The sequence below is a fragment of the Theropithecus gelada genome, chromosome 5 (genome assembly GCF_003255815.1).
Source record: "Theropithecus gelada isolate Dixy chromosome 5, Tgel_1.0, whole genome shotgun sequence".
In the NCBI taxonomy this organism is placed as follows: Eukaryota; Metazoa; Chordata; class Mammalia; order Primates; family Cercopithecidae; genus Theropithecus; species Theropithecus gelada.
The window spans coordinates 55,741,776-55,768,546 of NC_037672.1; the positions used below are offsets into that span (position 1 = coordinate 55,741,776).

At 37.3% G+C, this 26,771-nt stretch overlaps 1 protein-coding gene across 5 annotated transcripts in view; it reads left to right on the forward strand.

Annotated features, from left to right (window-relative positions):
* The window catches only part of MAPK10 (mitogen-activated protein kinase 10), a 353,150-nt gene that overhangs the window by 249,170 nt on the left and 77,209 nt on the right, over window positions 1–26,771 (forward strand). For 3 of the 5 annotated variants that reach the window (XM_025385430.1, XM_025385429.1, XM_025385431.1), the window contains exons 5-9: window positions 16,386–16,515; window positions 20,509–20,567; window positions 21,708–21,846; window positions 22,549–22,714; window positions 25,192–25,263. In XM_025385430.1, the coding sequence (XP_025241215.1) occupies window positions 16,386–16,515; window positions 20,509–20,567; window positions 21,708–21,846; window positions 22,549–22,714; window positions 25,192–25,263 (566 nt within the window). The remainder of the gene's footprint in view (window positions 1–16,385; window positions 16,516–20,508; window positions 20,568–21,707; window positions 21,847–22,548; window positions 22,715–25,191; window positions 25,264–26,771) is intronic. The other 2 variants (XM_025385428.1, XM_025385432.1) reach the window with 2 other exon arrangements.

The following is a 26,771-nucleotide window of genomic DNA, read 5'->3' on the forward strand; positions in this document are numbered from 1 at the left end:
AGCTGCACTCCCATATTCAATGCAGCACTATTCACAATAGCCAGGAAAGAGAATCAGTCTAAGTGTTCATCAACAGATGAATGAATAAGAAAAATATGGTATATATACACAATCAGGTAATAATCAGACTTTAAAAAGAAGAAACCCCTGTTATTTGTGATAACATGGATAAACCTGGCGGACTTTATGTTAGGGAAAATAAACTAGACACAGAAAGAGAAATACCGTATGACCTCAGTTACACGAGGGGGCTTCAAAAAGTCATGGAAAGTGTGTATTATGAAAAAGTTATGCATGGATTTCATGTATTTTGCACTAGAATAAACTTGTAGTACCTTGTTATAATGGATATGAACAGGATCTAATTTGAGGCATTAAAAAGAGTAAGACATCAGTTTCAAAAGAGCACCTATCAGAACCACATAAATTCTGTAAAACCTGAAGCAAGAACAAACACCAAATTTATAGTGAAACTTAGGTAGAAAAATGAAGACATGATTGATGCTTTACAAAGTTATGGGGATGATGCTCCAAAGAAATCAGGAGTTTACAAATGGACAATGAAACGATGTTGAAGATGAAGCCCACAGAGGCAGACCACCCACATCAATTTTCAAGGAAAAAATTAATCTTATTTATTCCTTAATTGTAGAGGACTGACAATTAATAACCGAAACAAAAGCCAACACCATAAGCATCTCAACTGTGTCAGCTTACACAATTCTGACTGAAAAATTAAAGTTGAGCAAACTTTCCACTCAATGGGTGCCAAAACTGTTGCTCCCAGAACAGTTGCAAACAAGAGAGGGCAGAAGTTTCAATGGAAATCTTAAACAAGTGGGATCAAGACCCTGAAGCATTTCTTCAAAGAATTGTAACAGGAGTTGAAACACAGCTTTACCAATATGATCCTGAAGACAAAGTACAATCACAGCAATGGCTACTAAGAGGTGGAAGTGGTCCAGTTAAGCAAAAGTGAACTGGTCAAAAGCAAAGGTCATGGTAACAGTTTTTGGGGATGCTCAAGGAATTTTGCTTGTTGACTTTCTGGAGAGCCAAAAGATGATACTATCTGCTTATTATGAGAGTGTTTTGAGATAGTTAGCCAAAGTATTAGCAGATAAATGCCTGGGAAACTTCACCAGAAAGTCTTTTTCTACCATGACAATGGTCCTGCTCATTCCTGTCAGCAAACAAGGGCAATTTTAGGCATCCACCTTACAGTCCTCATTTGGCTCCTTGTGACTTCTTTTATTTTCTAATTTTAGAAAATGTTTAAAGGCACCCATTTTTCTCAGTTAATAATGCCCCCCCACAAAAAAAAAGACTGCATTAACATGATTAAATTCCCAGGGCCCTGAGTTCTAAACTAAATGGCTGGATTGTTACAAAAGTATCTTGAACTTGATGGAGCTTATGTTAAGATATAAAGTTTAGAGAAGTAGAGAATAGAATGGTGGTTACCAGGGGCTAGAAGCCAAAAGCAGGGGAGACTGGAGAGATGTTTGTCAAAGCACACAAAATTAGACAGTTTGATAGGAGGAATAAGTTCAAGAGATCTATTGTACAACATAATGACTACAGTTAATAAGAATATATTATATACTTACAAATTACTTAGGGAGATTTAAGTGTTCTCAACACACCAAAAATCTGAGTATGAGAGGTAATGTATATGTTAATTAGCTTGAGTTAGCAGTTCTGCAGTGTATACATATATAAAAACATGATGGTTTATACCACAAATATATACAATTTTTGTCAATTAAAAATATATTTTGTAATCCTCACAAAAATGAAAATAAGCAAAATTAATTTAGAAGAACAGTCATTTGATCTAAATGAAAAGTTATGATTCAGAGTAATCTGTAAATGTATCTTTTGTGTCTCCCCAAAATTCATATATTGAAATTTAATCTCCAATGTGATATTGTTAGAAAGTGGCATCTTAGGGAGGTGATTAGGTCATGAGGATTTGCTCTCATGAATGATATTTGTGCCCTTATAAAAGAGATCCCAAAGAGCTAGTTATCTCCTCTGCCTTGTAAGAACACAACAAGATGGTGCCTTCTATGAGGAACAAGCCCTCACCAGTCACCAAATGTGTCTTGATCTTGTACTTCCCAGACTCCAGAATCATGAGAAACCGATGTCTGCTGTTTATAAGCTGCCCATTCTCAGATGTTTTGCTATAGCAGTCCAAATAGACTAAGACATAGCTGCATATGTTAAATCATTGTATGTAGACACAGTCTTCTTACAATAATTAATAACTTTGAAATAGATGCTGATGGTCCTTTAGGATGACTTTTTCTGGTTTTCATCTGGTTGTGACCAAGAAAATATAAGAAATAGAAATCTAGTATAGAGTACTTTAATTAAATATGCAGTTTTAATTTTATTAATTTATTTCTGTTGGAAGGGTTTTATTGCAAAGTTAGAAAATATTTACTAAACACTAAAAAGTAAATAATTATAGATTTATACTGCACAGAAAATGGCAAAATCACTGTAGCAAGGCTGTCTGACTGTTCCCTATATGCCTTATAGCAGGGCTGGCCAGTCTAATTTCCCAAATTTTCAGCTTATCCTATCGATTGGCAGCCTGGCAGCTTTGTGAATTTTGTAGACTAAAACATGGGCTAGATAAATATATGAATGGTCTATTGAATGGTCAGTAAAGGAGCAGAATGGGCACGAGACAATTTGTCACAAAGATCAAAGAAGAGAAATTGAGACAGTCTGTGTGCATTCCATCACCTACTATTTTATTGTGATGAAGTTATTTTTTCTCCAAGAGTCTTCAGTTTTTTCTCCAGTGTCACCATCCCTATTTTCAGAAATTGCCTTGTGTCTAGAGCAGCCATTTTGTTTTCATTCATCTATTTTCTGTGATGATGAGCTACTGAGCTGGTCCCGTGTTTTTGATTAAGGTGAATAATCTTTGTGTGGTCTTCCCCGTCTTTAGTCTGCTGATGGATTGTAAAGTTCAGTTTCCAGTGTTTTAAGAAGTTGCTGCTTTTGATACTGTCTTTGAGGGATTGGCTGTGAGACCCACTTGCTGTGTTTGCTTCAATTCAGTGTCTATCAAGCACAAAGTGATTTTGAATGAAAACTCTATAACTAGGCTGGGTCATCTAGGTTAGTTGGTTACATAGGTGAAATGGCTTTTCTTGATGTTGAGCTTTTCTTGATGTCTAGTGATGTTTATCCATAACTGGACCTGCCTTTTGTCTAGAGAAGTATCCAGGTGAACTCCAGAGCATATTGCTGTATTTAGCCATGAGTTACTGTTTACCAAACACTGTATTCCCCAGAAAGCACACTTTGAGATGGCGATTTCATGCAGGAGATTTATTAGGAAGTATTTTGGGGGCCAACATCTATGGAAAAAGAAAATAGAGGCAGAAGTTCAGCTGCAATACAATCTCAATAGATGCCTCTGCTGACCCTATTGGTAGTTCTGAAGAGGTAATGAGCCTTAGCAACTGTACTGAATTGGGGTAAAGTGACCAGGCTTTTATAACCCCATGTTCATCAGTCATTGAATGAAGGCTACCTATGAAGAGTGTGTAGGCTAGGTTAGGCAGCTTTCTTCAGTTGAGGTCATCCTCAAAGGGGGCTAAGAGCTGAGAGGCTATCTGCTGGCAGCATACCTAGCATCTGGCATAGTAAGCCCTTTATTCCTGAATCTTCATGCATCACAGCACGTACACCACTGCCCTTGGATACATTGGATACATTAATAGAGTTTTCCTATTATTGGCTTTTTTTCTTTTTTTTTTTTTTTTTGAGATGGAATCTTGCTCTGTCTCCCAGGCTAGAATGCAGTGGCTCACTGCAACCTCCGCCTGCCGGATTCCAGCAATTCTCCTGCCTCAGCCTCCAAGTAGCTGGGACTACAGGTGCGTGCCACCACGCCTGGCTAATTTTTGTATTTTTAGTAGAGATGGGGTTTCACCATGTTGGCCAGGCTTATCTCGAACTCCTGACCTCGTGATCCGCCTCGGCCTCCCAAAGTGCTGGGATTACAGGTAGGAGCCACCTCTCCCGGCCCTATTGGCTTTTTATTCCCAACATGCTGAGAACCAATTTGCAGAAAATCAGAAGACAAAAGTGCTTAGGGTCCTCAAAAATCACAGTGCATCCTGAAACCTAGATAAGCCTACTTTTATACTTTGTTATATGATATAATGGATATCTTTATTACTTAAGTTATTATTCAGAATTATGTTACTTGTAATCGAAAGTATTCCCAAAAATATAACCAAACTTGTACAGCCAAACCATTCAATGACAAAATAATTAACAAAAAAATCAACTGTTGACTTTTGATGGGAAAACTAAAGAAAGCCTCTCTGAGGAGAAAATATTTGGGCTGAAATCTGAATCACAAATGGGGTTAGCCAAGTGAAGATGCAAGAAGAACATTCCAGGCAGGAGGAACAATTGCAGAATCCCAAGGCAGAAGTGAATTTGGCAGGTTCAAAAACGTGATTCTTATTAAAGAATTTGATTTGCCAGGCTATGATTTAAGATGTTTAAGATGCTACAATAATGCTTAGGGATTTCCCCCATGAATATTTAATATGATTACAAACATTTTAAATGTAAAGGGAAAGAGGAACAAGAAAAATTGTCAAATAAATGATTATGACTTAGGAAGAAGAATATTTGTGTAAGAAATTTGTGCAATTGTCAGAAGAAAAAAATACCTGATAAATATATTGTGAACAAGATTTGCCTTCAGAGATGTGTGTATGTGTGTGTGTGTGTGTGTGTGTATGTGTATTTATATAAATACATACAAGGAGGTAAACATAGCTTCATAGCATCATCAAACTGAATTAAATGACAGGAGTATAACAGCAGAAAGCTCTATCACTCTTTTAGGAATAAACCTGGTAGAAGTGGAGGTGTGTTGGTACTGTATGCCAAGAAGTTGCTGGATAATCTTCAGCAGTGTGGCTGGAGAATTGTTGGAAAAATCTTCATAAAGACTTATCTCCATTTTTACCTGCATAAAGATAGCAGAAAGAAAAAAATGCTGAAAGAAAAAAAGTAAGATTCCACAGACCAAGATTCTTGGAAAAAATAGATGACTCAAGAGTAATAGAAAACTTTCAGACATGAATTTGTGACTGTACAGCATCAATGATGCCAATTTGCAGATGTATTTGCTAAACTTCTGCCAGTAATCACTGAGGAATTACAGAAAATGGGGAAGACTGAAGTGTCAGCCAAGGTTCACGGAGGAAGACAGCAGCATTTTAAGCAGATAGAGATTGAATGCTGTAAATGGGTGTCTGTAAAATTACAGGAAGGCCTGGAGAAGTGGGCTGTACTCTGGGCTACCTTGAATGACTCCCAGACACCCAAGAGCTGAATCACCAGGGAGCTCCCACCTCTGAGAATATCCTAGAACCATCAGATTTCCAGAACATACTATCAAAGCTGAGATTAGGAAATCATAGAACTGGAACTATGCACTTACTGTTGCCATGGCTACTCTATTATGCTGTGAACAGGGGAATGGAACCTGGAGTTCACTGGGGCCTCTGCTTCCACTCCTCCTCTTAACCAGGAATCTGGAGAATGACATGAATTACTGCTTCAGAAGAAAACCTCACATCTCAACAAGACCTTGCTTCCCAAACAAGACATGTCAGAAGATGCTGATCATCCTCACTTCTGCCTTACAAATCGCTCATAGGTGCATCTGCAGGATCTTACTGGAATCCAGAGTGCTAGCTGCAAAAGCTTCTGGGAATTGTACACTTAACTCTGAAGTATCTTTAATATAGGAAGGTATGACATAAAAGAGTCATAGGAAGTTCAGTAAACCAAACCACAGTATCCACACAATTCAAGATAGGCAAAAGTTCTTATTTCTTTAGAGGAAGGGATAGCTTATAAGAGACACCTCCTGAACTCGACACTGTTTCTTGTATTGGTTAGAAATGATACCCTGTGGGCCAGGCACGGTAGCTCAAGCCTGTAATCCCAGCACTTTGGGAGGTCGAGACGGGCGGATCACGAGGTCAGGAGATCGAGACCATCCTGGCTAACACGGTGAAACCCCGTCTCTACTAAAAAATACAAAAAACTAGCCGGGCGAGGTGGCGGGCGCCTGTAGTCCCAGCTACTCGGGAGGCTGAGGCAGGAGAATGGCGTAAACCTGGGAGGCGGAGCTTGCAGTGAGCTGAGATCCGGCCACTGCACTCCAGCCTGGGCAACAGAGCGAGACTCCGTCTCAAAAAAAAAAAAAAAAAAAAAAAAAAAAAAAAAAAAAAAAAAAAAAAACAAAAAAAAAAAAAAAAAAAAAAAAAAAAAAAAAAAAAAAAAAAAAAAGAAATGATACCCTGTGAACCGTTAAGACAGGGTGTAGTGATCATTGGGAATAGGGGGTTTGTTAAAAACATATCATACAGATAGTTTATTAAAGTGGTAAGCTAGACAACTGTATGGCTACAGTGTATATATGGATGGATGTATTTATTATTTTTATTGATATGGGGTGGTCTCACTATGTTGCCCATGCTGGTCTTGAACTCTTGGGCTCAAGCAATCCTCCTGCCTCAGCTTTCTGGGTAACTGGGACTACAGGCACATGCCACTGTGCCCAGCTTATAATGTATTCAAAGTTTAACAAAGCTTTTTGTCTTTTTGGAAGATATATTTTATGATGTCATGGGACATACTTGAAAAATGTGGTCATGGTGGTGGTACAGTTGAATGTATTTGTAATTAGCAGAAAGACTAAACAACTACTGGTTAGCAGATATGTGTCCAATTGTTGCCTACGCTCTAGGAATTCATGCTTTATCCTGTCCTACATGACATAATGAATCTGGGAAGAACATTGATTTAAAAAATAGTAATAGCCATCATTTACTCAGTGCTCACTCTAAGTGAGGCATTATCTATACGTTATTAACTCTTTTACTCCTTACAACAAGCTTGTCAAGTTGTTATTCTCTTCATTTTAAGTATGAGGAAACTAATGTCAGAAAGTGTAAATAACTTGATCACATTTAGTAAGCAGGAGGGCTGACATTCATACCTAAAATTGCTTCGAGGAGGAAGTACCAGACAGAGGGAGAATGCCACAGCGTTTCCAGGAGAACTGTCTAGTTTTTTTGCTTGCCAAGAAATCCCAGAGGGTGGCATTTTCTCCGTTTTTCCATATGAGATAGGGGGATGGCCAACTGTCTTGCATGATCTGGTCAATATCTCAGGGACTCAAACTCACATTGACAATCCTCACTACCATCTCACATATAAAACCAGATGCCAAATTTTTTTTTTAATTATGAAAGATATAACAGTGAGGCTGACCAAATATAGACAATATTCTTATACACATATTCTGAATAAGTTTTGATTAGTATAATGTTGACTGTAGAGGATAGAATCAGCCCAAGGAGACTTTGATCAGAATGTGAACTGGCTGTAGTTTCTGACAATCACAATATGAATGTGTCCATCTGCTTGGCTGACAGGATGTCTGGACCTACCTAATAATAAAAAAGGTGCTTTCTTATTTGGCCAAGCAGTGCCAGAGTTTGCCTCTTCAACTCCCTCATATGCCTTCATGACTGATTGCCATTCTTTCTTTTGATATTTTAATAGTTTCAGCTAAGTTAATTTTGGCTTAAGATTTAGTCCTTGTCTTTGAGGTGATGGATCAATTTTCTGCCAATGACTTAACTTTAGAAAGTAAGTTTAGTTCCTGTGTTTCCAAATCCACTGTTGCCCTTATATGTTACCTATAAGATACATGACCACTTGACTCTTTATCTGTGCTGCCATTGGTAGGTGAAAAAGAACAAGCACAAGCACAGAAACACCAGTGCTGACGTATTAGTGTAAGAGCAGCACAAGATTTTTAAGAGACAGTATTTTAAATTAACATAGGCTCACTGTGAGTCAATAGGGTGGATGGAGGGAGAGGAGCCAAGATGGCCAATTAGAAGCAGCTCCAGGCCAGGTGTGGTGGCTCATACCTGTAATCCCAGCACTTTGGGAAGCTGAGGCGGTCGGATTACTTGAGGTCGGGAGTTTGAGACCAGCTTGTCCAACACGGAGAAACCTTGTCTCTACTAAAAATACAAAATTAGCCAGGCATAGTGGCGCATGACTGTAATCCCAGTTACTCAGGAGGTTGAGGCAGGAGAATCACTTGAACCCAGGAGACAGAGGCTGTGGTGAGCCAAGATTGTGCCATTGGACTCCATTCTGGGCAACAAGAGCAGAACTCTGTTCGGAAAAAAAAAAAAAAAAAAAAAAAAAAATAGAAGCAGTTCCAGTCAGCAGCTCCCACTGAGAAGAATGAAAACAGTGAGTGAATCCTGCTTCATCACCCACACCCAGCCAAGAGAGGCGGTGAGTGACTGTGCTGACCCATCTGGGAAACCATGCTTTTTCCATGGATCTATGCATCCTGTGGATCAGAAGATCCCCTCGTGAGCCCACATCACGAGGGCCCTTGGTTCCAGGCACAGAGCTGTGCCACCTGCTTGGGTTGCAACCAGTGGCGGCAGGCTGGACAATGCCTAAGACAACCGACTTCCTGGGGAAGGGGTGGCCATTCACCGTCACTGCAACTCCAGTTGGCCATTTTGCCCTGCTGGTGTCAGGGAGACCAGGTGGTTTGAACTGAGAGGAATTCCCCTTAGCACATCACAGTGGCTGTGGCAGATCGTGGCCAGACTGCTTCTTTAGGTGGAGCCTGGATCTATCCCTCTTCACTGAGCAGGGCCTCCCTGCAGGAATTGTAGCAACTCCAGCCAGGGGTTTTCAGACAGGACTCTGATATCCCTGGGAAGGAGCCCCTGAGGGGAGGGGTGGCCAGAGTCTCACAGTTTGGGGGACCTAGTCTTTCCCACCTACTGGCAGTCCAGATGAGGGGGATTCTCCCCAGCACAGCCCAACCTGCTCAGCCAAGGGGCAGCCAGACTGCTTCTTTAAACAGGTCTCTGATCCTGTGCCTCCTGACTGGGTGAGACCTCCCAACAGGGGTTGCCAGACATCTCATACAGGAGTGTTCTGGCCAGCATCAGCTTGGTGCCCCTCTGGGATGGAGCTTCCAGAGGAAGGAGCAGGCAGCCATCTTTGCTGTTCAGCAGCCTCTGCTGGTGATACCTCCAAGAGCAGGAGGGACCCAGCTGAACTGGGTCTGGAGTGGTCCCCCAGTAAACCACAGCAGCCCTATGGAAGTTCGGCCATACCGTTAAAAGAAAAATAAACAGAAAGCAACAAAAACATCAACAAAAGACCCCACAAAAACCCCATCCAAAGGTCAGCAGCCTCAAAAATCAAAGGTAGAAAAATCCATGAAGATATGAAAGAATCAATGCAAATATGCTGAAAACTCAAAAAGCCAGAGTGCCTCTTCTCCTCCAAATGATTGCAGCACCTCTCCAGTGGGGGCACAGAACTGGGGTAAGACTGCAATGGATGAACTGACAGAAATAGTCTTCAAAAGATGGGTAATAATGAACTTCGCTGAGCTAAAGGAATATGTTCTAACCCAATGCAAAGAAGCTAAGAACCATGATAAAACATTACAGGAGCTGTTAACCAGAATAACCAGTTTAGAGAGGAACATAAATGACCTGATGGAGCTGAAAAACACAACACAAGAACTTCACAATTCAACCACAAGTATCAATAGCCAAATAGACCAAGTAGAGGAAAAGATCTCAGAGCCTGAAGACTATCTTGCTGAAATAAGACATTCAGGCAAGGTTAGAGAAAAAAGAATGAAAAGAAATGAACAAAACCTCTGAGAACTATGGGATTTTGTAAAAAGACCGAACATATGACTGATTGGAGCATCTGAAAGAGTTGGGGAGAATGGAAGCAAGCTGGAAAACATACTTCAAAATACCATCCAGGAGAACCTCTCCAACCTAGTAAGACAGACCAACATTCACATTCAGGAAATCCAAAGAACCCCGGTGAGATACTCCATGAGAAGATTTACTCCAAGACACGTAATCAAATTCTCCAAGGCCAAAATGAAGGAAAAAATGTTAAGAGCAGCCAAAGAGAAAGGCCAGGTCATCTACAAAGGGACAGCCATCAGACTAACAACAGACCCCTCAGCAGAAACCCTACAAGTCTGGAGAGATTGGAGGCCAATATGCAACATTCTTAAAGAAAGGAGTTTCCAACCCAGAATTTCATATCCAGCCACACTAACCTTCATAAATGAAGGAGAAATAAAATCCTTTACAGACAAGCAAATGCTGAGGGAATTTGTCACCACCAGGGCTGCCTTACAAGAGCTCCTGAAGGAAACACTAAATATGAAAGGAAAAACCATTTCCAGCCACTACAAAAACATGCTGGAGTACAGAGACCAATGACAGTATGAAGCAAGTATATTCACAAGCCTGCAAAATAACCAGTCAGCATCATGATGACAGGATCAAATTTACACATAACAATATTAACTTTAAATGTAAATAGGCTAAATGCCCTAATTAAAAGACAGAATGGCAAGCTGGATAGAAAGACAAGACCCAACAGTCTGCTATATTCAAGAGACCAATATCTGTGCACAGACACACATAGGCTCAAAATAAAGGGATAGAGGAAAATTTATCAAGCAAATGGAAAGCAGAAAAAGGCAGGGGTTGCAATTCTGGTTCCTGAAAAACAGACTTTAAAACCAACAAAGATTAAAAAAAAAAAAAAAAGGACATTACATAATGGTAAGGGTTCAATTCAACAAGAGCTAACTCTCCTAAATATATATACATCCAATACAGGAGCACACAGTTTCGTAAAAGAAGTTCTTGGAGACTTTCAAAGAGAGTTAGACTCCCACACAATAATAGTGGGAAACTTTAACACTCCACTGTCAATATTAGACAGATCATCGAGACAAAAAATTAACAAAGATATTCAGGGCTTGAACTCAGCTCTGGATCAAGTGGATCTGATAGATATCTACAGAACTTTCCACCCCAAAACAACAGAATATACATTCTTCTCAATGTCACATGGCACTTACCCTAAAATTGATAGCGTAATTACAAGTAAAACACTCCTCAGCAAATGCAAAATAACTGAAATCATAACAGACAGTCGTTCAGACCACAGCACAATCAAATTAGAACTCAAGATTAAGAAACTCACTCAAAACCACACGACTACGAGAAAGTTGAACAATATGCTCCTGAATGACTCCTGGGTAAATAATGAAATTAAGGGAGAAATCAAGCAATTATTTGAAACCAATGGGAACAAGGAGACAACATACCAGAACCTCTGGGATGCAACTAAAGCAGTGTCAAGCGGAAAATTTATAGCTCTAAGTGCCCACTTAAAAAAGCTAGGAAGATCTCAAATTGACACCCCAACATCACAACTAAAGGAAGTAGAGAACTAAGAGCAAACAAACCCCAAAGCTAGCAGAAGACAAGAAATAACCAAGCTCAGAGCAGAACTGAAGGAGAGAGAGACATGAAAAATCCTTCAAAAAAAAAAAAAAAATCAATGAATCAGGAGCTGTTTTTTTTTTTTTTAAAGTTAATAAACTAGACCACTAACTAGATTAATAATGAAGAAAAGGGAGAATAATCAAATAGACACAATAAAAAATGATAAAGGGGTTATCACCCCACAGAAATACAAACTACCATCAGAGAATACTATAAACACCTCTACACAAACTAGGAAATCTAGAAGAAATGGATAAACTCCTGGACACATACTCCCTCCCCAGACTGAACCAGGAAGAAGCTGAATCCCTGAATAGACCAATAACAAGTTCTAAAATTGAGGCAATAATAAATAGCCTACCAACCAAACAAAAGCCCAGATGGATTTACAGCTGAATTCTACCAGAGGGGCAAAGAGGAGCTGGTACTATTTCTTCTGAAACTAGTCCAAACAATTGAAAAGGTGGGCCTCCTTCCTAACTCATTTTATGAGACTGGCATTATCCTGATACCAAAACTTGGCAGAGATATAACAACAAAAAAGGAAAACTTCAGGCAAATATCCCAGATTAAAACTGATGCAAAAATCCTCAATAAGATACTGGCAAACTGAATCCAGCAGCACATAAAAAAGCTTATCCACCACAATCAAGTTGGCTTCATCCCCGAGATGCAAGGCTGGTTTAACATACTCAAATCAATAAATGCAGTTCATCACATCAAACAGAACTAAAGACAAAAACCACATGATTATTTCAACAGATTCAGAAAAGTCTTTTGATAAAATTTAACATCGCTTCATGTTAAAACTCTCAATAAACTAAGTATTGAAGGAGCATACCTCAAAATAATAAGAGCCATTTACAGCAGACCCACAGCCACTATCATATTGAATGGGCAAAAGCTGGAAGCACTCCCCCTGAAAACCAACACAAGACAAGGATCCCCTCTCTCTCCATTCCTATTAAACATAGTAAAGGAAATTCTGGCCAGGACAATCAGGCAAGAGAAAGAAATACAGAGGGTATTCAAATAGGAAGAGAGGAAATCAAATTGTCTTTGTTTGCAGATGACATGATCCTATATCTAGAAAACACCATAATCTCAGCCCAAAAGCTCCTTAAGCTGATAAGTGACTTTAGCAAGGTTTCAGGATACAAATTTAATCTGAAAAAGTCACAAATATTTCTATACACCAACAGACAAGCAGAGAGCCAAATCATAAATGAACTCCCATTCACAATTGCTACAGAGAGAATAAAATACCTAGGAATACAGCTAACAAGGGATATAAAGGACCTCTTTAAAGAGAACTACAAACTACTGCTCAAGGAAATCAGGACATAAACAAATGAAAAGACATTCCATGCTCATGAATAGGAAGAACCAATATTGTGAAAATGGCCATACTGCCCAAAGTAATTTATAGATTTAATGCAATTCCCATTAAACTACCATTGACATTCTTCACAGAATTAGTAAAAACTATTTACAAAATCATTTGGAACAAGAAAGAGCCCAATAGCCAAGACAATCCTAAGCAAAAAGAAGAAAGCTGGAGGCATCACCCTATCTGACTTCAAACTATACTGCAAGGCTACAATAACCAAAACAGCATGGTACTGGTCCAAAAAAAAAAAAAAGATGAATAAAGAAACATAGACCAATGGAACAGAATAGAGAACTGAGAGATAAGACTGCACATTTACAACCATCTGATCTTTGACAAATATGACAAAAACAAGCAATGGGGAAAGCATTCCCTATTTAATAAATGGTGCTGGGAAAACTGACTAGCCATATGCAGAAAATTGAAACTGGACCTCTTCTTTATGTCTTATACAGAAATTAAGTCAAGATGGATTAAAGACGTAAATGTAAAATCCCAAACTATAAAAACCCTAGAAGAAAATCTAGCCAATGCCATTCAGGACATAGGCATGGGCAAAGATTTCCTGATGAAAATGGCAAAAACAATTGCAACAAAAGCATAAAAGGACAAATGGGATCTAATTAAACTAAAGAGTTTCTGGACAGCAAAAGAAACTATCATCAGACTGAACAGACAACCTACAGAATGGGAAAAACTTTTGCAATCTATCCATCTGACAAGGGTCTAATATCCAGAGTCTACAAGAAATTTAAACAAATGTACAAGAAAAAAACCAGCCCCATAAAAAGAGAGCAAAAGACATGAACAGACACTTCTCAAAAGAAGACATTTATGTGGCCAACAAACATGAAAAAATGCTCAACGTTACTGGTTATCAGAGAAATGCAAATCAAAACCACAATGAGATACCATTTTACATCATTCACAATGGTGATTATTAAAAAGTCAAGAAACAACATTTGCTGGCAAGGCTGCAGATAGGGATGCTTTTACACCGTTGGTGGGAATGTAAATTAGTTCACCCATTGTGGAAGACAATGTGGCATTCCTCAAAGACCTAGAACCTAAATATCATTTGACCCAGCAATTCTATTACTGGGTATATACCCAAAGGAATATAAATAATTCTGTTATAAAGATACATGCATGCATATGTTCATCGCAGCACTGTTCACAGGAGCAAAGACATGGAATCAACCCAAATGCCCATCAGTGATAGACTGGATAAAGAAAATGTGGTACATATACACCATGAAATACTATGCAGTCATAAAAAGGAATGACATCTGTCCTTTGCAGGGACATGGATGGAACTGGAAGCCATTATCCTCAACAAACTAATGCAGGAACAGAAAACCAAACACTGCATGTTCTCACTTCTACGGGGGAGCTGAACAATGAGAAAACATGGATACAGGGAGGGGAATCACACACACTAGGGCCCGTTGGGGCCAGGAAGCAGAGGAAGGAGAGCATCAGGAAAAATAGCTAATGCATGATGGGCTTAATACTTAGGTGATGGGTTGATAGGTGCAGCAAACCACCATGTCACACATTTACCTATGTAACAAACCTGCACATTCTGCACATGTACCCAGGAACTTTAAATAAAATAAAATAGCTTAAAAAGTGAAAGAAAAAATAGTGTGGAATGTCATTATTAAAGAATTCCAGGACAGACTTAGCTGTTTTAACTATGTCAGAACAGGTTTGTTGAATGAATGAGCAAAGGAATGAATGAAAGAGTTACTAGCTCTACCCTAATCTTCAGTAACACTCTATACCCAGAGTAGCAATGTTTATTTAGCACAGGGTCCGCATTTTCAGAGCATATTGACACACTGGAGTTTATTCAGAGGAAACTGACCAGATAGTGATGGGACTTGAAACCACATCTGACAAGTGATGGTAGGGGACTGGTAATATTTAATTTAAGAAAGAAAAGACTTAGGGGAAAAATGCTAAAAGCTAAGAGTTACTGAGTGTTTACTTTAGGCCAGGCATTGTGTGCAGCCTTTTAATAGATTTCATATATTATGGTTAATAATGGAAAGGAAATGTTTTATTTTGAGTTGCCCTGGAAGGCAGGACTAACAGTAGTCAGTGGAAACCGCAGAAAGATAACTGTTTATCAGAGTGATGGCATTTCTATTCTCAAAGCTGCCCAACAATAGAAAGAGCTGCTTAGATACAATGATTTCCATGTTTTCGGAGATGGGCAAACAGAGACTGGTGAAAGTTTTCATGGACGTAGTTTAGAGAGGAATGAGTGTTAAATGGAAGTATGGACCCGGTGAACTCTAAGACTTTTTTCAACCTTATTCTGTGAATCTGTCATTTTCTTATGGTATAGCAATTCCGTTTCTGGCTCCGAGTTCTGTGGCGTGAGCTTTCAGTGGTCAATGTTACTTCTAATTTAGTAGATCAGTTGTAGTGGATTCTGGTTTTGCATTTCCTCCTGACAACTAAGATAAAACCCAGCAGAACTCAAAGTTTCAGGGATGGGTTACATATTTTGTGAGTGCATCATTAGGTATAATGGCAAAAAGAGCCTCTCTCACTTTCTCCTTTGATCTCTAAACTTATATACTCTACATATGAGAGAAATAGCACCAAATATTTAGATTGCTTTTTCAAAGCAACAGTGTAAAAGCACCCCTATTTTCAAAGCATTGTAAATGTCCATTCTCGGTGTGAAACCTTCACATATGAATAGCATTTATTTTTGTCTTTGTATTTAAATGCAGTTATTTATGTTTCTAAAATTCCCTGATTGCATTTCTTATTTTGAGCTTTGTTGTTGTTAATGAGAGTACACTTTGATCATCAGCCCACAAGTGCTTTTATGGCAATTAACATCACACCTTAAAAATTGGTTCTTAGTTGGGTGCCATATTATGTGGCTGTAGTCACAGCTACTAAAGAGACTGAGGCAGGAAGATAGCTTGAGCTCAGGAGTTCAAGACCAGCCTGGGGAATATAGCAAGACTCTGTTTCTAAAAAACAGTAACAAACAAACAAAACACCTGGTTCTTGTGAATGGGTATAGAAAAAAAATGGTGATTTAAAACAACCAAAGAACAATGAAGTTTTATAGCTATAAAAAATTAAATATCATATATTAACAGATGAGAAATTCAAGCTCAGAGGAATTAAATGACTTGCTATAGTCTCATGACTAGTGGGAAATTTGAATGTCTGTCTTACTTCTTATTCCACCAACTTACTGAGGCAATTATATTCTATATTCTTGGCAAGATCTTTTTCTTCTCCTTTGCCCTCTTCTCCTTCTCCCCTTCTCCTGTTTCTCCCTTCTTCTTCACTTCCTTCAACTCTTCTTCATCCTTCTAGCATGTAGAATATTCTTATACAAGTCACTTATATCTTTACTTACAGCCTGATTGGCATGTGACCAGAGTATACAAAATCTGAGTAAGATTCCAAAATAGCATTTTCTTTACCTGTGTCCTTAGTCAAGTAGGCAAGAGTTCTAAGGAATCTTTTGCTCTTAATTCTGAGTTGCTCTTGGATCTCTACAGTGCCGCGTATGATGCTGTCCTTGACAGAAATGTGGCCATTAAGAAGCTCAGCAGACCCTTTCAGAACCAAACCCATGCCAAGAGAGCGTACCGGGAGCTGGTCCTCATGAAGTGTGTGAACCATAAAAACGTGAGTTTTGTTATTTTTAAAATTCTGGCGGTGGGAGTTTGTGAGATTGGAAAAAGAAAATGTGTCTGTACTTGAGTAAGAAAGGCTTTCTTTACTTTGCAATTCCTGCCTCTTAAGGTTGTTTATCCTGCCGATATGCTGCATTCAATTTCATTGTCCTCGTGGTAGCTTTCTGCTTAAAAATCACCTAAAAACCATATGATGTGGAAGTGCTGAATTTTATAAATATTTCCCTAGTTAGAAAATTTACCATATTTGGTTATCTTGCTCCAAATTGAGAGCTTCATGCTTTCCTAAAAAGAAACAAGACAAGCAAAGCCAAAAGCCAGGAAAAAAAAAACAAAAAACAAAAAACCTACAAAGCACCATGCTATATTTCTTTACAATTTAGGTTTAATTTCGATTTATAAGTTAGATTTAATTATTAACAGTTGAGTTTTATTCATGTTATCTCCTTTTAGTTTCAGCTGTAGTCTGGTGGTGGCCTCTAATTGTTCAGTGAATCCACTGTGTGTTGGCATCTTATTTTTTTCAGGGATGGGCAAGTATGCAAGTACATATTTGCAAAGCACTTGAGAATGGGATCAAGAGCTTTTTCTCATCAGAACTCAGCTGGGTAGACCATTAAAGGACTTTCTCTACTTCAGAATCTAAGCTCCTTCAATCACAGGCCAAGACCTCTAGAATTCATTCTGTGCTCCACTTGTTCCTAGTAAAGATAAATAGGAGAGAATTCATTATTTTAATGACAACTCTTATTAATAAATATATTATAATAAATACATTGAATATATTTTACATATAAATACATAATAAATTATAAATAAAATTTTATTTTCTTAAAAATAAAAAAATAATTTTATTACAAGTAAAATCATTCTAAAGTTGTAGAATACCTTTGTAGAGTTATCTCTACAAAGTTCTTATGTATGAAAATTATACAGAACACATTACCAGCGTGGTTTTATAAACCAGGTATCTTGTCCATAATGCTCGCCATCTACAAGTAGCACTGAGAAGACACAAATGTATTAGTATTAAGTTGAAAGATAATTAAATGCAAATATGCAGATCTGGGCCCCATGACAGTATTTCTCTTTTCCTCTATTCCTCTACCCTGATGACTTTTTAATTCAGTCACTTGACATATATGTGTTGAATGAATAAAATGTGCCAGGCACAGATCTAGATGGTGAAGAAAACAGACAAATCCCTGTCCAGGTGGAGTTCATGCTCTATTGGCAAGAGCAAGGCGATCCACAATAAGACAGGTCAATGTGTAAAATGTCAGGTGATGATAAGTGCTATTAAGTAAGGCAAAGCAAACAAGGAAGATTTAAAAATACTGGTCAGTGTGTGGTGGGATAGGTTTACCCATTTAAATAGGCCAAGCAGCAAAGGCCTCACCAAGAAATTAAAATTTTATGAACTGCACACCCAAATCTAATATAGCCATGCAACAAACATGAGACTTCTAGAAAGGAATATAGAAATGATAGAAAGGATGGTTCCTATGAAGAGTTATATACTAATTTGTTCTTTCAGTATGTTAAATAAAGGTAAGTGCAAGATTAGCCACATGATCAATGCAATGTATTCTGTTATGCCAAGGAGGATGGAGCATAACATTGGCAATGGAAAATGGATGGATATAAGCAATGAATCAAATGTATGGAAAGTTTTCCATACATGTATTTATATTTCCCTCATCCTCATGCCAGACCCTGTAATGCAATACAATGTGGAGAAATGCCCACTTGCTTGGTCAGTTTGAGAGAATAATACTTCCCGTTCTTGACTGAAATTTTGGAGACTTATATTTATGAAGCCTAAAAAAGAGTTCCAGATTGCAATGATAATTTATAAATAGCACCCCACCTGCTACCTTCCTTTTATGTGTGTATGTATGTATGCAGAAGTCTGCAGAAACACATTTCTGGAACTTTTTATGAAGAGGAAATCCACTACAACCAAATGTAAATTCCACATTAATAAGAACTCTGTTAATAGTGTGGAAAGCAAAGGAAGAGTAAAGTAATCTCATTAAATCTTTAATAATACGAAGAAAATCTATTTAGAAAATACTTCTTTATGGTGTTAGTTTGGTCGCCTGTTTTCTGTATTTATTATCAACTGAAAATTAGATTAAAATTGTTATTTAAAAAAAAGAATATAAATATTCAATTCTAGGAACTAGTGGGGCCTGACAAACACGGATTTACATCCGTGTGTCTGAAGATGCTGGGATAAAAGAACTGAGATTCCTGTCTGGAAACTGTTGAATTAAAATGGAAACTTTATAGCTGTGATATCTCCTTCTACAGATGCATTTTTAAAATTGGCTCTTGCTAGGAATTAGAATTTATAAGACAGAAAAGGAAGGCTAGAGGAGAACTTCTCGAAGGGTGAAAAGTGATAAAACAAGGTCATAGGAAAAGGGAAAATAAGAACATACAGTAGGGAATAGATCTTGATAAATTACCTTTTAAAACAATAAAACTTGATTTATTTAAAATTGTAATGCTATTTTCTAGATTTCTTAGATTATCTGGATTATTTGTTCACTAGTTGATCTGGGTTAGCATTTATCCATTGTTAAGGAGTGTTCATGTGAATGTTTGTGTAGGTGTAATGTGTGCTCTATACACAATCGCTAATGTTTTTGTTTGAACAAATATCAAAATGAAATAAATTACTTTATGAGATTGATAAAGTCCTAGAGAAACAGACCCACTGTAGATGTTACAGTGAAAGATGTACTTCATAGGCAGTTTTCAACACTCACTAGCACTGAGTATACAGAATAACATGGCACTTTAATCACAAGTTTTAAAGATAATTTTAAAACAATTTTATTTCTATATGAATATTTCACACTGAAAGGTTGCTTTAGAAAAGATGATTTTTTAAAAAACTATATGACAACCATTGCCATATATATGTATACTAGAAAATATTGGATGGTACTATGATTATTTTTTGTCAACAATTTCTCAATAAGTTAAAACTACATGAGACATAAAACATTCCATAGAATTGAGTCAATTTCTCAGGTGTTTAATTTCATTTTATGTTTATTACTCCATATGTCTTTATATCATTTATAGAGTTTACTGAAATTCATTGATTGATGCTTTGAAGCTGCTTAAATCTTGACCTTGTACTTATCTATTTTTAATAAAATAGTTGCAACTATCTTGTGAGTATAAGATTTGTATCTGTATATTTTTATATTCATTTCCTGCTGGCACGTTAGTACCAAATATTTAGCTGGAAGAACATTTTGAGTTATTGATCTATGAACTCTATTTGGAAATGTGACAAGGGGTTTTTACAAAATTTGCTTATGCTAGAAGGTAGATTTCTTTAGTAGCTAATATATAAAATAAAGCAGGAAACAAAAAGCTTCTAACTGAATGTAGAAAACTTTTAAATAATTTGCTACTAAATTCATCATTGATATCATCTAGAAGGCACCTTTCCCCACACATATTATTGGAGCATTAGTTTAATATTTGAGGGTGAGGTAGAAGTAAAAAAATATAAAGTAACAACACAAAAAAGTCATGAAGTAGAATACGACTTTGTTCATCTGGAGGAGAAGTATCCCCTTGCTATGTTTCGCTGAGTGTTTTACTGCCACCTCTCTTCTCACACCGCATTTCTTCCTTTTTTGTTTAATCCCCCAAAGGCCCATATTCTGCCACGAGGAATCACACTTGAAAGCAGTGTAACAATTATGCATCTCTCTGATTCTTTCTTCTGCCCAAGAATTGAGCTTTTTAGCTGCATTATTAACCTGAAGACAGATCATCTGTTCTTTCTGAGTATACTTTGCTGTGTCCTGTGAGACAGCTCTAGAAATTTTTCCAACTTCTCCATTTCCACCATAGCATTAGTGAGTGACTTTGAGTTGAAATAAAATTTAAAAATAATACATTCTCTCTCTTGTTTCTTTCTCTCTTTTCCTCTGTCCCTTCCACTCTCTTTCAGATTATTAGTTTATTAAATGTCTTCACACCCCAGAAAACGCTGGAGGAGTTCCAAGATGTGTAAGTAACAAAACTCATAAAGGAAGGGAGAGCACAGCACTTAGATAGCCCAAGGGAATAACACACACACACACACACACACACACACACACACACACACACAGTTGAAATCCCTTGTACTGATCAAAGAGAGGTAAGAGGTGGGGTCAAATGAAAGGGGTCCAGTGATAGGTCAAGAAGATTCTGTTTGTGTGTAGAAAGACATTCTGCTCCTTTTGACCTTGTGGCTTTATATGCTCTGTTGTTCCATACTCTTGGTCACTCAGGGAAAGCTTATTTATTTATGATTATTAATAGATTCCATGAACTTTCTACAATGAGTTAATTTACCTGAAGAAATAGTAATAAGGCTAGACATGCTGGCTCACGCCTATAATCCCAGCACTTTGGGAGGCCAAGGCAGATGGATCACGAGGTCAGGAGATCGAGACCATCCTGGCCAGCATGGTGAAACCCCCGCCTCTACTGAAAATACAAAAATTAGCCAGGTGTGGTGGTGTGCACCTGTAGACCCAGCTACTTAGGAGGCTGAGGCAGGAGAATTGCTTGAACCTGGGAGACGGAGGTTGCAGTGAGCCGAGATCGCACCACTGTACTCCAGCCTGGGCGACGGAGCGAGACTCCATCTCAAAACAAACAAACAAATAAAAAGAAATAGTAATAAAAGGGACATGAAAATTATCTTTATTCTTTTGATCTTTGTAGTGTCATTGATTTTGTGCAACGTCTACCCAGTAATGACAACAGATGGAGGAGAGGAAGTGATTCCCTAGTACCTTGTCCTTAACACAGATACATTGAATTTAGGGAGAAGCTGTTCTGAATTTTTTTCTTATTTAAAATTATAATACTCACAAAAGAGTTGAGGGTATACAGGGGAAAGTGAAGGCAAAATGAAGGTTAAAAACTCTATGGACACAAACCACACACTAATAAATACTTTTTCTACTAGCAACCTTGTGGTAGGGTTTGTATAGCTAACACACATGCAATACCTGGAAATTCTCATAGTCTTGATTCAGTCAAAGGCAAAGCTAAGAAGTTCAGAAGACTTACAGAGTTAGGAGAGAATTCTGACTAACTGAAAGGACTTCATAGATCTCGTGACCTGGAACTAACATTGTGGATTTACCCTTCTAGTTACTTAGTAATGGAACTGATGGATGCCAACTTATGTCAAGTGATTCAGATGGAATTAGACCACGAGCGAATGTCTTACCTGCTGTACCAAATGCTGTGTGGCATTAAGCACCTCCACTCTGCTGGAATTATTCACAGGGTAAGAACACCTTCTCTAGGATTACAATTCAAATGCTTTAAGAGAAGAGGAAGAGTAACTGTAGATTATTTTCTTTATACAGGGGGCATTGGTCAAATATAATATACTTCCTCATTTCTTTGATATTGGAATTGGCACCTAGTTCACTAATTGTAGAAGGAAATTCTAGTAGTTGAGTTTGTTCAATGTTATGTTTTTGGCTCATTGAGATGCAGCTTCTTAGAAGCCTCATGCTTTCAGCTCCTTGATTGGCAGAAGTCATATGTGCAATTGAAATAAGACAATTCATTTCCATAGTTTGTTTCTGGCAGCATAAAGACAGCTGCCCTGATCTGTTCTTCTGTCAGGCCTAGAAATGATATATATGTTGAAAGATTTATGTTGTCCTAAGGAGAAATGTAACAGAAGACAATCAATGATACATTTTTTTTTTTCTAAAACCTCATCCCAAGATCAGTGTAAATTGTGAAAATGATAATACAATTTTTTTCTGGGATTAAAAAACCTTCTGAAGATTTTTTTTAATCCAAAAACTAACAGTTAACTTATTTGTAGCAGTAATCATTTGCCTTGTTTAGGGCTCTGTAGGTCAGGGGGACCTCATCAGTGCTACTGCAAGATTGCTATGTTGATTGAGTCAATGGAAATAACATGTTTCACTTGATACTGGCTTTTAATTTTTTCCCTTATCCTTATTGTTAGGATTTAAAACCAAGTAACATTGTAGTCAAGTCTGATTGCACATTGAAAATCCTGGACTTTGGACTGGCCAGGACAGCAGGCACAAGCTTCATGATGACTCCATATGTGGTGACACGTTATTACAGAGCCCCGGAGGTCATCCTGGGGATGGGCTACAAGGAGAACGGTAGGGATGCTTCTGGAGAGCAGCATCAAAACCGTGAATAAAATGGGTGCACGTTGTAGATAGCCAAGGGGAATGTTCTCTTTCATGTACATGCTCTTATAAGGTAGGGCTGCCAGATAGCATATTCAGGGTTTTTTTTTTTTTTTTTTTTTTTTGTTTTGTTTTTTGTTTTTTAATACTACTGGTAAGAAACACTCATTAAAAATGTGAAGGATGTTATTGACAAGTCAGCTTTGCTAGAAGAGCGCTAAATGTTAATAGTGAAAAAGAATTGTAAATGGAGTCTGATTAAACAGTCAAGTGGATACTGATTAGCACACGTGCCTAGATATTGAGAAAAATTGCTATTTGGGTTGCAGCTCAGCTGAGCATGAGTGTGAAAGCAGGAAGGAATCTACCGCATTTAGCCATTTGGCTTTTATGTTGTATCTCAGACTGATGGCTGTATTTCTAGAAAAAGACAAGCAAAAATGTGACACAAATCCTGGGAGTGAAAATCTTCACAGACAACTTTGAAATAATCCAAATTATTTAAATTGAATAAGAATTTCTGTAATAATTTAAGTTGCTCTGTAAGAAATATTTAGAGTAGCAATTGCCTAATAAATTCTTATATATTCCAAAAATCGTAAAAAAGGAAAATGTCTAATTTGACACTACTGCTTTCCTAAAGAAAATCTAATATTCATGAACACTTTAAAATGAAGGCTGTGGAAGGAATCTTAAAAATGTATTACAATTGAGTGTTGTTGATTAAAACTAAGGATTTATTAAATATCTATTAGAAAGCATTGCAGTGTATTATTTTGATGAGACTATATCTTACAAATAATGCACCATATTGAAAAACATATTCAATATACTTAGGAATTGAATATGTTTTAAATTAGGATTGTATATGTATTCAATGTATCTTAAATATTTATTTTATATTCTATTGTATTTAGTTTTAGCAGACTATTTTAATAAGTTCTATAAAAATAATCAGGGTATTTTTATGTTCAGGTGCTACAGGGTACTTTTGTGAAAATTCCCTGGCCACTGAAGTTTGCAGAAACTTCTTTGTATACTCTTAGATTAGAAGACAGATAATGTATGTATGCATTTATACAGAGGAAGTTAAAAAGTCACCTCTTACGAAGGTCAGGTTCACCCTGGTGGGCAACGTCAGAGTTCTGGCACCTTTTGACTCAGAAGAGATGAATCTAGTCCTCCTCACTAGGCAATACCACATCTAATTCATTCAGAAAAGAGGACATTTTTATACTTTCTTCACAAGTTATTGAGAAACAAAGTCAAGAATCAAGAATGTACAGGAGACTGGGGTGGGGGAGAGGATCTGAATTTGCCTATTCGGGCTTTTCAGATCTTGGCACTGCAAATAGCTGGTATTAAAATCCCTTTCCCTTTCCTCACTAGAAAGAATTGCAAGTCGCTGCCTTAGGTTTTCGACTTCTCTAAGTCCATGGAGGAGGCCTGCCTGGCACCCTGGTGCTGCCCTCCCACCAACGGGTGGAAGGTTATCATGCAGAAAAACCTGCTTGCTCCCACATCAGGCATGCCCTGCTGTCCCCTGCACCTAGCCCCGCCTTCCTTCCCCATGGAACAATTCGGCCAAATGATTCTGCCCAAAAGTTCCCTTTGTCCATAATAAAAAACAAGTTGGAAAGGGGTAAAGATTGGTAAGAGAAGGCAAAGCATGTTTTCCTAACAAGTTTGACAATTTGGAAATAAATATATGTACGTAACAATTTTTAACACATTTAATACTTTTTTCACTTTCCTTCCAGATGACTCCTTTATACATGTGCTAATTCATCATATGTCCTTTTTCTTGAAATATTTCAAATGGAAACTAAAACTGATGTTTATTTACAAGAATAAACTTCTGAAGGAAAAGCTAAGTCCTAAATACCAGGAATTCCAATTCTTTTGCCTCTAAACCATGGTTCCAGTTATTTCCTGGTTTCTTGGATTTGGTTGAATTTATCTTGTTTTGCTCCTGCCCCGGCCCCCTGAAAAAAAGGTGGTCTTTTGTTGCCCTATTATCTGTAACTGAATAGAATAGAAAGTGAAAATAGCCACCTCTACAAGTTAATATCGTTTTCTCTGCATCCAGAAAATGACACAGAAAACCCTTTGGTGGCTTTTAGCTGTCACCTGCCATGGAGATACTTTTGGTTTAGCTATTGCTTTTCTCTGTCACCAACGTCACCACTTTGTGGCACTACTGAGAAGCAATGTGCACAATCCACAAAGTAATGGTTTTTTAAAGATTAATTTGAGTTCTAATACTAGACACTGTTTATGTCATAGCGTAGTGCTGGTTTCAATTCACCTTTTGGCCAACTTTTGGTGGGAGGTGAAAATTGTACTTTTAATCAAACTGTTCTTTTTCCTCCTCCTTCAGAAGTCAATTATCTTAGTTAACTTTACTTTCCTCCCTTTTCTTCACTACCCTCTCTCTCCTGTTCTAGTGGATATATGGTCTGTGGGATGCATTATGGGAGAAATGGTTCGCCACAAAATCCTCTTTCCAGGAAGGGACTGTATCCTTGTACCTTTTGCTACAGCTTTACCTGTTTTGTTCTCTCTCCCTTTTAAACACATAATGATTTTACCAGGAGAGTAAAGATAGAAGCAAAAAGTTGGGTAAGTGGTGTTATTGTAATAAAAAAGTGATGATTTCTATAATCTGACCAGTACCGAAGACTACCTACCACAATGATTTCTTTTCATTAAATTTCAATAGGCTTTTTTCTTCTAAAATTACTTTCTTGCCTGCAACTAAAAATAGTAATGCTATTTTCCTTTAGTAACAGAGGCCACCAGATCCCAAATGATTAAAATATATTTACCTTTATAACTAGAAAAATAAGTCACTATTTGCGAGTCATTTTCCATCTCCTTTCTAAAACTATTTTGTGCTTCTACAATATTTAGGCATAAAAGTTGCTCTCCTTGCTGACATTCTAAGCTTCTGTCTATGGCTTCATTGATTTAAACTACTCTTGACACTAAATCAAGTCTTTAACAGGTCAATATATCATATCCTCCTCAAAACATGAACTTCTGCATTTAAAAATTGTAATTATTGTTCAAGTTGCTGGTGGTCAGGTGAGTTTAATGTAGACTTCCCTCACCTGACTTGGAGATGTGACATAGACATACATACTTGTTTTCCCAATTAAATTTATAATTTCATGAAGCAATTTTGATTTAAGTTCTACTACTGAGTCCTGCAATAGAGTCCATCAGAAATTTTCCTGTAGAGCTATCTATGATTTGGGATTATCAAATGAACTGATACATTTCTTAAATGGCCATAAGTTAACTCTCTAGTAAAGGTACAGATTTGTGTTTGTAATATATAGACAATAAAGTTTACATATAATAGTAGAATATACTTTTAAAAATACAAAAATACCTTACTACATATACTAGTGCAAATCTAAGTATAACCACAATTGACAACTTTAACAACTACAATACAGGATTGAATTTAGTATATTTATTACATATGGATGTTTTGGAAATTGGCAATAACCATGTGACTCATAACTCTATTAACCATTCGATTGGATTGATAAGAAAATTTTATTAAGGAATCCTTTTATTATGTAAGAAATGTTATGATTTTTTTTATTTAGGTATTTAAAAAGTCCAACAGCGAAAACCAAAAACAAAAAAGAAAATGACTCAACAAGAAGTGGGTACCATAATAAGCTTGTATTTAGGTAGACATTTATTCATTCTGCTGGATATTAATGAGATAGTCTTGAAATTCCACTAGTAATATAAGAGTAATGACATATTCTAGAACTGCACTGTCTAGTTGGTAGCCACTAGCCACATGTGGTTATTCAGCACTTGAAATTATAACTAGTCTAAATTAAAATGTGTTTTATATGTAAAATGCATACCAGATTTTGAAGATATTTTTAAAAGCATGTAAAATATATTATTAATAATCTTATATAGATGATGTTGAGGTGATGGCATTATGAATATATTGGATTAAAGATATATGCTGTTAAAATTAAACTCACCTGTTTTT